Source organism: Oryx dammah, unplaced genomic scaffold (assembly GCF_014754425.2).
Source record: "Oryx dammah isolate SB20612 unplaced genomic scaffold, SCBI_Odam_1.1 HiC_scaffold_27, whole genome shotgun sequence".
Classification (NCBI taxonomy): domain Eukaryota; kingdom Metazoa; phylum Chordata; class Mammalia; order Artiodactyla; family Bovidae; genus Oryx; species Oryx dammah.
Genome location: NW_024070211.1, coordinates 115,296,096 through 115,310,693, shown reverse-complemented (window position 1 = coordinate 115,310,693; position 14,598 = coordinate 115,296,096). Strand labels below are relative to the sequence as shown.

Sequence of the window (14,598 nt, the reverse complement as noted above, 5' to 3'; positions counted from 1 at the left end):
CTGGGTTTGAATTCCAATTCTACCACTTACTAACTCCATGACTTTATTATTTTGTGTCTCCATTTCCTCTTGTGTGAACTGGGAATAATAACCTTCATGGTTTTTGTAAGGATTAAATGAGTTAAAATGTCTGGTACATAAATAAACATAAAAGTACTACTATTCTAGACTATTTTAAGAAATTATTTTTACATCTGATTCTTATAGCATCCCTGGTTTTCCATAAAATATTCAAAAAACTGAAAGAAAGACAGCATATAATCCTAGTGTCTAGGTATAAATAAATACTTCTGTGAAAACTATCCTCAGAAAACAAAAGTGTAAAGAAAGTGTTAGTCTCTCCGTTGTGTCCAATTCTTTCCAATCAGATGGACTGTAGCCACCAGGCCCCTCTGTTCATGGAATTCTCCAGACAAGAATACTGGAGTGGGTTGCCACTTCCCACTGAAGGGGATCTTCCCGACCCAGGGGTCGAATCTGGGTCTCCTGCATTGCAGGCAGACTCTTTACCATCTAAGCCTACAGGGAAGCCTCAACTTCCCCATAAAAGGAATAAAACAGCAATATTAAAATATTCTGTTCCAAAAGAAGTTTAAAAAAAGTTAAGTTCTTAAAACTATCTTTTTATCAAATGTAAATTATAGCTGCTCTGATGAAATGTTTTTAAGTTCAATAAAGTTGAGGTAAGAAAATGCTCTTAAATCTGTTCCAGGATTTAAATGCTTTGTAATCATTTGCATTTTCTAAGTACACTGTTAAGAACGTATTTCCCATGAGCAGGTTCATCATGTATCTAGTAATCTTGGGAGTATGGAACACAAATTACTGCCTTAGAAAAAACACTGTTTCTTATACATATAAAGCTCAAAGAGCAGCTTTCAGAAAGATGGAAAGTATTAATAAATACACCAGCCATTTAGTTGTTTGAGCTTTATTTTTATACGCATACATGTGCCAAAAAAAAACACAAAAATTTCAAAGATATGGGGTACAACATATCAAATGAAATCATTTAAAATTATTTTAACATATACACAAGTAACAGTATAAAGTACATGTACATGATACATTATGTAATTTGTTCTGAGGTTTTGAAAAGCAGTATTTTGGGCTTTGAATTCTGATACTATTATCTATTACATCATTCAAGTAACACATATTTCAAAAGTTTAAATTTTTTAATAATAACTAAATTAACACATAATTCTAAGACAATCTGATGGATGAGCTGCCTTTGCCAAAATAGTGTTGTTCAATTCTTCTACAGAAAGCAAGGAGGTTGCTGTAGTTTTTCACCTTCTCAGAAAGTTCATCATTGGTCATTTGTGTAGTGAGAATGGTATACAGATGGCCAAACACCAGGGCATCTAGCTCAGTAGGCCTAAGACAAAAGCAGAAGCAAGAGCAACATGAACAGCGTTTAACTTACAAGGTAGAATATACACAATTAAAACAAAAACACTTTATTATTATATTCAAAAGAAAACACTAACTTAAGACATAAATCCTACCCCAAGCTGATAGAATTTATTCTATTTTACTGGAGTTTCTGTTAAAAAATATGAAAACTTCTGAACCATGATTTGCTAGTTGTGTGACTTGCTTTCTTAAATAGTGTGTGTGTGTGCATGTGTTAGTCGCTCAGTTGTGTCCAACTCTTTGCGATCCCATGGACTGTAGCCCACCAGACTCCTCTGTCCATAAAATTCTCCAGGCAAGAACACTGGAGTGGGTTGCCATTCCCTTCTCCAGGAGATCTTCCCAACCCAGTGATTGAACCCAGGTCTCCCATATTGTGGGAAGATTCTTTACCGTCTGAGCCACCAGGGAAGCCCAAAGTCGCTCAGTCATGTTCAACTCTTTACAACTCCATAGACTACACAATCCATGGAATTCTCTAGGCCAGAATACTGGAGTGGGTAGCCTTTTCCTTCTCCAGGGGATCTTCCCAACCCAGGGATCAAATCCAGGTCTCCCACACTGCAGGGAGTTCTTTACCAGCTGAGCCACAAGGGAAACCCAAGAATAATGGAATGGGTAGCCTATCCCTTCTCCAGTGGATCTTCCTGACCCAGGAATCAAACTGGGGTCTCCCGCATTACAGGCAGATTCTTTACCAACTGAGCTATCAGGGAAGCCCTTCTTAAATAGTAGTATCATTTAAATGTGTTAAAATAATATTAGTGTAAATAATCACATTCATTTTATTAAGTTATTCACTAAATATACAACAGGTCTCCAATGAGCCAGTAACTGTGCCAGATGCTAAAGATATAAAAGTAAGAAAGCAAGTTTACTTACCCTTTTTAAAGTAAACTTAGCTTTCTGAAGGATATACAAGAATGGCTTCAACAAAAATTTTTCTAGAGTTTTTTTTTTCCCCCTTTAATTAACTATCACTAACAAAAAGATGAAATTTATCTACCTTGCTACCAATGGTCTATATAGGGGATATCACAAATTTACATTATATTAAAATAATTACAGTAGACCTGTGAACAACACTGGCTGGAATTGTTGTTAAGGTCCACTTATACGCCAAGTTTTTTTTTCTATAAATAGATACTACATTACTACACAATCCATGGTTGGTTGAATCTGTTTGTGGATGCGGAACCACAGACACAAAGGTCTGACTCTACAGTTATACACAGATTTTCAACTGTAGCAGAGGGTCAGAACCCTGAACCCTCTCATTATACTGCATTAGCACAATATTGGGCTTCCCTGGTGGCTCAGATGGTAAAGAATCCGCCTGCAATGGGGAAGACATGGGTTCAATCCCTGGATCAGGAAGATTCCCTGGAGGAGGGCATGGCAACCCACTCCAGTATTCTTGCCTGGAGAATCCCCTTGGACAGAGGAGCCTGGAGGGCTGCAGTCCATGGGGTTGCACAGAGTTGAACGCGCCTGAGTGACTAAGCACAGCACAATATTACTAAAAGGGGGATGTTCATCGTTATATGCCGTCAGCAATTACTGTGTCAATCCTACAGTGGCAGTCCTAAGTTATAGAGAAAACATCTTAATCCACCTGAAATGCAAAAATATGTTGCAGTAGCCTAGTTTGGCAAAATAGACCTTTTCAGTTCAGTTCAGTCACACAGTCATGTCCAACTCTGCGACCCAACGGACTGCAGCACACCGGCCCTCCCTGTCCATCACCAACTCCCAGAGTTTACTCAAACTCATGTCCATTGAGTTGGTGATCCCAACCAACCATCTCATCCTCTGTCGTCACCTTCGATCTTTTTGATCTTTCCCAGCATCAGGGTCTTTTCAAATGTGTCAATTCTTCACATCAGGTGGCCAAAGTATTGGAGTTTCAGCTTCAGCATCAGTCTTCCCAGTGAATATTCAGGACTAATCTCCTTTAGGATGGACTGGTTGGATCTCCTTGTAATCCAAGGGACTCTCAAGAGTCTTCTCCAACATCACAGTTCAAAAGCATCAATTCTTCAGTGCTCAGCTTTCTTTCTAGTCCAACTCTCACATCCATACATGACTACTGGAAAAACCACAGCTTTGACTAGACAGACCTTTGCTGGCAAAGTAACATCCCTGCTTTTTAATATGCTGTCTAGGTTGGTCATAACTTTTCTTCCAAGGAGCATGCGTCTTTTAATTTCATGGCTGCAGTCACCATTTACAGTGATTTTGGAGTCCAAAAACATAAAGTCTGTCACTGTCTCCACTGTTTCCCATCTATTTACCATAAAGTGATGGGACCAGATGCCATAATCTTCGTTTTCTGAATGTTGGGTTTTAAGCCAACTTCTTCACTCTCACTTTCATCAAGAAGCTCTTTAGTCCTTCTTCGCTTTCTGCCATAAGGGTTATGTCATCTGCATATCTGAGGTTATTGATATTTCTCCCAGCAATGGGGTTCTGTCAAATTCTAATTCTGCCACTAACCTACTAGCTATGTAGCCTTGATCATCACTCATGAATGACCTCTTGTGGTTGCATGGCCTTATATGTCTTCATGTCACTAATTCCTAAATATTTATCTCCAGTCTGAGTCTCTCCCCTGAAGTCCAGAATAATACATTCAAATATCTCCATATGAATGTTCAATAAGGATCTCAAATCAGCTTGTCTCCTCATCTTCTCAAAATAAGTCTATATACACCTATATGCACCACCTGTTCAAGCCAAAAATGTGAGTTCCCCTGAGTCTTCTCTTATCCTCTCACATCTATTGGAAAGCCAGGTGAGACATAACCACCAAAATATGTCCTGAATACCACCACTTATCTATTATTACCTCCTCATCTGAGCCACCATCATCTCACAAAGACCACTGTACTACCTTCCTACTGTATCTCCCTGCTTCTACTTAACTGCTCTGCTACTTTTTAAAAAATATCACCAGCTCATACCATGCCAAGCATAAAACATTCCAATGAATTTCCACTCTACTTACACTAACATGCAAACTCCTTACCCAAAGCATACAAGTCTCAGATGATCTGGCTCTGGCTTACCTCTTCAGCTGTACCTCCTACCATTTTCAACACACAACCATAGATGGCTTTGCTTCTTCCATCTGAACATAAACTAGCCAATCTTAGGGACTTGACCCAACTATTCCTGCTACCTGAAACATTCTTCCCTTGATTCCACATTGCTGGCTCCTCCTTGTCTTTCAGAATACAGCTTAAATGTCACATCTGAAAGTCTCCCCTGACCATGCCAACTAAAGTGGGCATACAGTCACTTACTGTGATGTGATACTATTTTAATTCTCTATTATGGCACTTAAAACTTTCTCATATTTATTTTTAATCATCTGTCTCCTTCTACCAGGTCACTGTCTACTTGTTTCCTGTTGTGTCCCCATTATCTAGAACAACACCTGGCCCAAAGTATGTTCTCAATAAGTATGCGTTTAAATGAATCAATAAAAAGGTGAAGTACTTTTCATACCACATTATAACTATTTATTTAATGTTTCCCTCTTATACTCTAAGTTCTCTAAAGGTAACAAAGCATATATCTTTATAACCCCAGTTCTTAACAAGGAATCTAAGGAACTGAATGGTTATATGCTGAACAACAATGAAACAAAAAAGAAAGCATCCTAAGCTGTATAGGATATTTAATTTTTCAATAGTAGTTATTTACATTCTTCCAAAGCCTTCCCTCTTTTGACACATTCATGAACTATTAATAAAAGTCAAATGTGCAATTTATGGTCATGTTTAAGAAGGTAGTCAACAGGATAATTTTAAAAAGTCACAAGTGTCCTGGGACTTAATAGCACTATGATCCTAGCATCACAGAGTAAGAATTAATAACAAATGAACACCTGAAAAAAACCAAAGATGCAGAAGGTAGATAAATGTAGAGCTGAGGCACTCTATGAGAAGTAATACGAACATCAATCCTTACAGATCCCTTAAACCTATTTCTTAAAATATGTATCTTATCAATTTAGGATTTATTTTTCTAATCTTTACTTAGGATTAACTACCCTCTGTTTCTTGTACTAGAGCCTAAAAGAGGTGAATATATTCTGTGATGCAACTTCCAGTAGCAGGGCATCTTTTATCAATAAATGAAGGCTCTGAATGAGCTTGGGTATGAAGGTACGTTTAAACCAGAGTGGTCTAGTAGTACCCCTGAAGTGGTCAAAATGTTATCTGCTGCAAATGTAATCTGTGTAACTCAAAAGGTGCTGAATTATATACAGGTAACAAGCATATAAAAATGGATCTGATGTTTCCTAAAGACAGCAACTTCATGACCAATTACTTTCAGAACATCTAACAGGAAGTAGGATACACTACACTAAATCAACACACAGACGTAACTTCCAATGCATATTTTCTGCAATCCTTCAGCAACTGCTTACATTAGCTGACTCTGACATGTAAGTTATCAACTCCCACAATACTCTTTTTTAAAAGTACAGTGTGTATGTGCTGTTATTCTTCTCTATTGTTTCTATTTCTCTTTCCTTTTAATGACTGTATAATCGAAATATTGATATTGTTAAAAAATAAATAAAGAGTACACTGTCGTAGTGGGATACAACTATATACCACTGCTATAACTCACAAAACTATATACACATAAAAGTGCCAATTTTACTTTTTGTAAATTATACCACAAACTTGACTTAAAAAAAAAAAAGCAATATACTCAGAAAAATGTTTGCAACTCCTATGAGAGACCCAGTATTTCTACTGAATCATGTAATCAAGCCAAGATTTCATGAACCTCCAGCTTTAATTACCTTTTCTATATAATATGGAGAGAAAACCACCCTTCTGCCCACTAAGTAGTTTGTGGATTATAATTTGGATATAAATAGCAACTCCCCTCCTAAGACCTTTAACATCTTTCATAATGTTGCCTTCTCATCTTGCATTATCATTCTTTCTACTTTTCTGTTGGTTATCCATTATTCTTTTTTTTCCAGTTTTATTGAAAAATAATTAACATACATCGCTGTCTAAGTTTAAAGCTTACAGCATGATAGCTTGATTTACATATATTATAAAACTGCTATCAATAGGTTCAGCTAACATCCATCAGTTACCTACTAGTCTTTCATTTGCATATAAAAACAGTACCATAAAACATGAATGTTTTCCTAACCTTTCCCATTAAAAATTTTTGCACTCATCCTTTTCATTTTCTTCAATTGTTATGGCTCCACATTTCTTTCTTTCTGATACCTTTCATCGTCTAGTTTCGAAAAGATTAATTTTGTCTGAGTGTTCTCTAATTTTTCTTTCCAAAAACATTAATTTTGTCTGAGTATTCCCTTATTTTTCTTTCCTGTTATACTATTAATTTGTCATTTCTTCATACTAACAGAAATAATTTACATATCCTTTCTTTATATCAATCACTGATCTTTAGGACTATCACTCAAATTTGTAAATCAAGCTTCTTGCCATTAACTTCGCTATATTTTGCCTTTGGGTATTTTGCCTGTGGGTATTTTTGAGCAATTTCTCCTTAATTTTCTTGATTTCTTAATTTAAAAAAGCTCAATGAAATCCTACTCCCCCTTGAAATTTTTCTTAAGGTTCCCAAGTATAATTTTTGCATTTCCAATCTGTATATGAAGGTATAATTTTCAGATTTTACCATTTACTTAATGGTTAACAGCAGTATTTTTTTCTTTTTCAAATCTAACTCTTTCAATTTATCATTCAATTTAATCTAGTTTTAACCAACATCTACTGAGCTTCCTCTAACAGATTTTATGTGGAAAACACTTAGACCTGCAAGGAGCTCATAAATGCTTTATAGTAGTATAACTTACTATCCTGATTACATTTCTAAGAACTACTTTTTTTCTACTTCTTCCTTTTATTAAAAAGTAACATGAAAATATCACTTTAAGAAAACATTTAGGTTTTTATTTCAAATCCACTCACCAGGTGAAAGGGAACAAATGACTCAGTCTTTGTATAGGTGTCTTAACAAGTATCACATCAGCAAGGTTATGTGTACACAACAGATAGCACAGATTTTGACTTTCATTTTAGAAATATGAATTTCCCTGGTGGCTCAGATGGTCAAGAATCTGCCTGCAATGCAGGAGACCTGGGTTCGATCTCTAGGTTGGGAAGATCCCCTGGAGGAGGGCATGGCAACCCATTCCAGTTTTCTTGCCTAGAGAATCGCCATAGACAAAGGGGCCTGCCGGGTTACAGTCCATGGGGTCCAAAGAGTCGGACACACCAACACTATGCATCATGAAGGATAAAAAGGCCAACAATCATTAGTATCTACTTTGTATTATTTCTAATTTGTTTTCAAATTCACTTTCCTTTTTCCTTTCCACCACTGAGCTTCTTTGTCTCCTTTTCCCAATTACTATTCTTGTTGCAGGGCTTCCCTGGGAGGTCCATGGTAAAGAATCCGTCTGCAAGGCGTGAGATGCAGGTTCAGTCCCTGGGTCAGGAAGATCCCCTGGAGAAGGAAATGGTAACCCAGTCCAGTATTCTTGCCTGGAGAATCCCATGAGCCAGAGGAGCCTGATGGGCTGCAGTCCACAGGGTCGCAAGAGTCAGATACAACCTAGCACTAAACAGCAGCAACAAATTCTCGCAAGAGCTCCCTCAACCCTCTCCCTCTTTCTTCTCAGGAGGGACTGAGTTTCTTTCATGAAGCCTCTCAACATGTCTAGTAAGTAAGCTAGAAGAAAAGCTGATTCTAAGTTTAGAGGGTAAGCAGAGGATTCACAGGGAAATAAATTTTAATATTATTAAACAATTGCATAAAATTAAATTAAACCTATTCTATACTTCAAAAACAAAAATGTTTAAGTCTCATATAAGATAAAATTATTTCAAAAACCTACATCTTGATACCAGTTAAACAGTTTCTCAGTTACAAACCTTATTTTTACACCTATTCTAAACTTTGAATTTTCAATTACAAGTTTAAAAATAATTACACGCAAGTAACGTTCAAAATTCTCCAAGCCAGGATTCAACATTATGTGAACTGTGAACTTCCAGATGTTCAAGCTGGATTAATTAAATATACCCTTTTTGAGCTTTTCAGCTCCTATGAATTCCTGTATCAGAAAGAAAAGGAACTACACAACAGAAACATTTTGATACATTTTTTTTGTATTAGAGACTAAACAACTAGAATCAGTATAGCAAACATCACTAAAAGTAAGAACATATAGCTATAGAAGCTTCACCTACCAGGATTTCATGGTTTGAACTCTATGACATTTTCTGCTTCAGAGATCAACAGACTCCAATTTTATTTGAATATCAATTGTATAGCACATACATTAATATAACTTACATATTTCCAAGCTATCATCATTGTCATTTTTGCTACAAATATTAATATCTCTACCAAAAGATGTTTGATATAGCTACAGATGAATGCCTATGAAGATATAATAAATAATAGCAAATAAATCTTTTTAAAAATTATCAGTCTAAAAGTCAAGGGATTTTTATTAAAGCTAAAAAAAGATTTGATTCCAAGCAAACCACTGAGGTTAAAATGCTTATTTAAACCCATCTTAAACTAGATCACAGGATAATTGATTCTGATATAGTAAAATAGTAACTTCAAAAAAAAAAAAAAGGAAAAATTCATTCTTTGCCTACATTAGATATTATTTTCCAAATTACAAAAAATTCTATCTTAATGAAACATGAAATACTCAATTCACATATATACATACATATTTTGAATCTATATCCTTCACAATCATTTCTATGCTTTACAAATATTTTCATTAAATTTTAAAAAGAAAAGTTGCTAATAGTGCTTGTCCATCCAACAATATTTTTTACTGTTTAGTTTTATTCACTTTTCTAGTCCTCAGGGAATTAGCCTATACAGACAATGGCTACACTTCATGTTTTAATAGTACTTTGCAAGCTCAGAATTTTAAGATGTCATAGTTCCATATAAAGCACCTTGAGGTATTTCTAGTAGAACCTCTATATCATACTATAATGACAGGTTTACAAGTCTGCCTTCAGGAGAAAATTCTTAATGGCTAGCACCACATTTTAGAAATCTTAGTCTCCCAGAAGCTAGTGCTGTGCCTGATACTCAAGAAATTAAATGTTTAATGAATGCAAAAATAAATTTTAATGTAACTGTTTTCATAAATACTTCTGGATAAAACAATTCCTCTATGACAAAATGATATTATATACATGATAAAATAACAATATAGAAAAGAAACTAACTAACTAAAAAGAATAAAATCCTTACTGTTTATTGAAGAAATATGGTTGTGTTCCCAGTCTTTGAGAAAGAGCTTGACAGCACTGGTCTACATCTTCTAAGACCTAACACAAGCAACAGACCCCAAAGAAAAACATTTAAATTAGCAAGCAGTACAATGTGTCTAAAACTTCATTTGTAACATAGCTTATAATAAATTTAGGTAACCTTTTATAGTATATTTAAATCAGACAAGAGACCACATAGAGAGCCTAAGTAATACTTTCTATGTAAGAAATATGAAAATTTGAGAACAAATTTCCTTTAAATGCAAGTACATTTAAGTTACTCATAAGGATTATGATCAAGAAAGTTTTTATCTCAATACTCTACTCCCTATAAAAGTTTTCCTGAATCCATATAATCAAATGATTTCACATATATTAAAAAATCTGCTTCATAAAGATGACACTACTGATCTACCATGAATAAGTAGCATTTGGATTGTTTTCCACTAGTGGAAACATTTTATTTACTCTGCTCCTTTCAATTACCCAATCCTCCTCATGGCCAGTGGCACAAATCAATGGTTGGCTTGCGTGGACTAGGGGTATCCTGCTTAATGATACTCAAACTCATATTTTTATAATTTTTCTACTTCAGTAATGTAAGACCAAAGAAAAGTAGGAATTTTAAGCACTGCATTTAACAGGGTTTTGTTTTTTTTTTTAAGCCCTGATGCTGCAGATCTATATTTACTGGCATAAAAAATGCCCACAATGTATTGTTGAATGGAAAAAAAATTAGGTTAGAGAGTGGCAAGTATAATATGATTCCACTTTTTAAAAATGTTATTAAAAAAAAATAAAAAAAATAAAAATGTTATTAAGAGACATCTAGAAGAATGTTCTTCACATAGTTAACAGTGGCAATTTCTAGGTGGCAGGAGCCAAGGCAATTTTTATTCCTTTTTTGAAGTTTTCTGTATTACACAATTTGTCTTACAATAAGCATGTGTGATTTTTATAAAACAATAAACTACTTCATGTCAGAGAAAATAAGAACAAATGTTTTGTTAATTTTTTTTATTATGTTGGGATTTTTTTTTAAAGGACTATGAATTTTAAAAATTCTTTTTCTTCATGCATTAAAGTTGAGGGTTTTATCAACTTCAACCTGAACTGACCTGGTCCAGAGTCTTGTTGCCCCATCCAATAGCTTTCATCTTACGTTTGACTTCCCACTGTTTCTGATAGGCCAAAATATGATTCAGAGGCCAAGGGTAGGGAGATCCATACCTAGCATGAGTGATCTAAAGGAAAAAGATTATGTTAAAATTGAGATCCTAAAAATAAACTATTTTCACAAATAGATTTCTAAAGGAAATATATGTTCAGAGAAACAAAAACATAGCATGCAATCTTAAAATTAAAATTTTAAATGATTCCCTTTATAAATATATAAACTTTTATGCACTTTGCAACCAGTTATATCAAACAACACATGGCTTCCCTAAAATGTATGTGCAAGCAAAATTAAAGTTAAGTGAAAAACTATATCACTAATGGTACAAACCACAATGTTTCATTTATGAGCAGGGACTTATGATTCTGAGCAAAAGTGTTTTTTCATTAAATTTTAATTAAGATAAATGCTGCAGAACCACTCACCTCTCCTACAGTAGCATCATCACACCACTGAAGATATAGCTAGGAAAAAAAAAAACAGTCACCAAAACTTTAGAATATCAAAGAGAAAATGGATAAAGTAAGTTATTTCTTGCCAGAGTAATTTTTATAAACCAGTATCATTGAAGTCACATATGTGAACGTTTTTTTTTTTTCCCCTTGGCTAATGTTCTACACAGAATTATTAAGCTTAATGATGGTACCTAAAAAATACTTTTTATTCATAAAATATATCTCTAAATGCCATTAGAGTATTTTACGGATATTATTTAAGAAAACTTCACAAGACTAAAATAAAATGATCACTCCTGTTTACAAAAAGAAAAAACTAGAAATGAAAAAACAGGCAACTTATTCAAACATAATGATTAAATAATCTGGGTAACCATACTAGCCCTAGAGTTTACTTGACTATTTTCCTTTATTTCAGTAACTTTAAAATAAGCCATAAGAAAGATAATCTTTTATGAGAGAAAAAGCTTATTTTCAAAGCCTATTATCTTCTGTTATACCTCTGCAGTCAACAGCATATTGTTGACTAATTCCATGTAGGCTTTCATTTCTGCTTTTTGGACTTCATCCAGCCCATCACTAAGAGAATGGCCCTAAAGGGAATTTAAAAAAATTTTAAAGAGCATCATATTAAACATACAAAAACTTTCAGTTATCTTACTACCAAGTAATACAATATCAATGTTTTACTGCAGATGTCCAAAGGATTAGTTTTCAAAATGCCCCTAAAACATAATTATTTTATGTGAAAATTATGAAAAAATAATACTTTGCTATGACTACAAAATATTAGTAAGAAGTATTTACTTGTCATTATAAAAATATATCGTTCAAGAGATAAAATTTATTATTTCACCAAAGAAGAAAATAAGGATGTTCAGTAAACTGTGTTTTTTTAAGACACTAAACCTTAGTAATAAAATAAATTCCAAAAGATTGACATGTGTTACTTATAAAGTGGTCAAAGATTTTTTTGAAGTGTTATTAGTAAAGGATAGGGAAAAAGACACTAATTTTTAAATTCTAATACACTACAGTAATGAGTAGACTTACAAAATAGTATAAACTTTAGTTCAATCTGATGATCTGTTGTAAAATTTTTAAAATGTATACCCTATAACACTGTAATATCACTCTTAGGAATTTATGCTAAGGAGATAATTTAACAAGTGTACAAAGGTGTATATAAAAGAATATTTATCTTAGCATTCAATAACAGCAAGAAGTTGCCAACAACTTATGTGTCCATCAATAAAGAATTAAGTAAAAAAATTCTAATACAAAAGATGCTTTTGAACTGTGGTGTTGGAGAAGACTCTTGAGAGTTCCTTGGACTGCAAGGAGATCCAACCAGTCCATCCTAAAGGAAATCAGTCCTGAATATTCATTGGAAGGACTGATGCTGAAGCTGAAACTCCAAGCCTTTGGCCACCTGATGCGAAGAACTAACTCACTGGAAAAGAACCTGATGCTAGGAAAGATTGAAGGCAGGAGAAAAAGGGGACAACAGATGGTGATATGGTTGGATGGCATCACCAACTCAATGGACATGGGTTTGAGTAGACTCCGGGAGTTGGTGATGGACAGTCATTAACATTATCATTATCTACAGTCATTAACATGGAAGAATTTCTAAATATATTGATGATTTTAAAAGGCAAGTTTCAAAATAAGACTAATAGTATTACTTATATTTTTCTACATATGCAAAAAAAATTCTGGATGGATGTCCCCCAAAATGTTAACGGAGGTTGTTCTTTGATAACTATTAAAATCTAAACTGAATAATGGGTAAAGGAGTACATTCAACCCATAAACATTCTATAACTCCCTTCTCAAAAGTTAACCTGATATTTTACAACAACCTAATAGTTTTCATTTGTGACCAAAATTCTCATAAACATGAATGAGAAAATTATCTCTCATTTTGTAAAGATCAAATGTCCTCTTTTGCCACTGATTTACATTATAAAAGGAAAAAAAAAAACTCTTCAGAATATTTCTCCAGTAGTTTATATCAGCATTTTATAAAAGTAGGTTAAAATCAATGTAAATGCTATGACACACTAAAGATGATGAATGACCTATTTAAGAGTAACTGTGATCAAATCCATTTAATATCTTCTTTATTACCTTGGCTTTAACAAATTGGACTATTGGACCAAGTTCTGATACTACTTGATTTCCTACATGAATAAAAGGTACTTTACCTGTGGAAGGGGAAAAACAATGTGAGAACATGACCAGTTAATTAAAATTTGTGCTAAAAAGGAAATCAACACAACACTTGGTTATATCTTATTAATACAGAGTTTTGTAACATTATGACTTTTTAGAATTACAGTTAAGCATGTATATTCAATTCTAATAATTTTCTAACATCAATTACTAATTTTAAAATAAAAGAAAGAGACAAGATTCATTTCTAGAGCTCTCACTTGCATATAATAATACTCCCTTTTTAGAGCTAACACTAACAAATCACTATACAGCAGTAAATACTAATTATTCAAATTATATGAACTAAGCCTGGACATTGTTTCATGACTGATAGATTTTTAAAACTTTAACTAGGCCTTCCCTTCAGATTACAATAAATCAACCTATATTTAAACAATATTTATAAAGACTTTTTTTTTTCTTACATCTACTACTTTCATATCTCAGACAACCATTGAGGTCAATTGTTTAGCACATAATGATACATTAATAAATGTATCTGACTCAAAAAATATCAGGAATTAAGTGAATAACAATCTTTGAAGGTACTAGCTTATGAATTATAATACAAAGTTTGCTCCCAACACATGTGGGGAAAAAAAGAATAAATAGTATGCTTATAAAAACTGGCTTCTCCACTGTTTACAATAGCCAGGACATGGAAGCAACCTAGATGTCCACTGGCAGACGAATGGATAAGAAAGCTGTGGTACATATACACAACGGAATATTATTCAGCTATTAAAAAGAATGCATTTGAATCAGTTCTAATGAGGTGGATGAAACTGGAGCCTATTATACAGAGTGAAATAAGCCAGAAAGAAAAACACCAATACAGTATACTAACACATATATATGGAATTTAGAAAGATGGTAACAATGACCATATATGTGAGACAGCAAAAGAGACACAGATGTAAAGAACAGTCTTTTGGACTCTGTGGGAGAAGGCGAGGGTGGGATGATTTGAGAGAAGAGCACTGAAACACATATATTATCATATGTG

General features: G+C 33.9%; 1 protein-coding gene across 2 annotated transcripts in view; it reads right to left on the bottom strand.

The window, feature by feature from the left end:
* Window positions 1-973: 973 nt before the first annotated feature.
* MTX2 (metaxin 2) overlaps window positions 974-14,598 on the bottom strand; it is an 80,175-nt gene continuing 66,550 nt past the window's right edge. For both annotated transcript variants that reach the window (XM_040228222.1, XM_040228223.1), the window contains exons 5-10: window positions 13,506-13,582; window positions 11,873-11,965; window positions 11,343-11,381; window positions 10,859-10,984; window positions 9,721-9,797; window positions 974-1,381 (exon numbers count right to left, since the gene is read on the bottom strand). In XM_040228222.1, coding sequence (XP_040084156.1) covers window positions 1,207-1,381; window positions 9,721-9,797; window positions 10,859-10,984; window positions 11,343-11,381; window positions 11,873-11,965; window positions 13,506-13,582 — 587 coding nt within the window. In that variant the 3' untranslated portion in view covers window positions 974-1,206. The remainder of the gene's footprint in view (window positions 1,382-9,720; window positions 9,798-10,858; window positions 10,985-11,342; window positions 11,382-11,872; window positions 11,966-13,505; window positions 13,583-14,598) is intronic.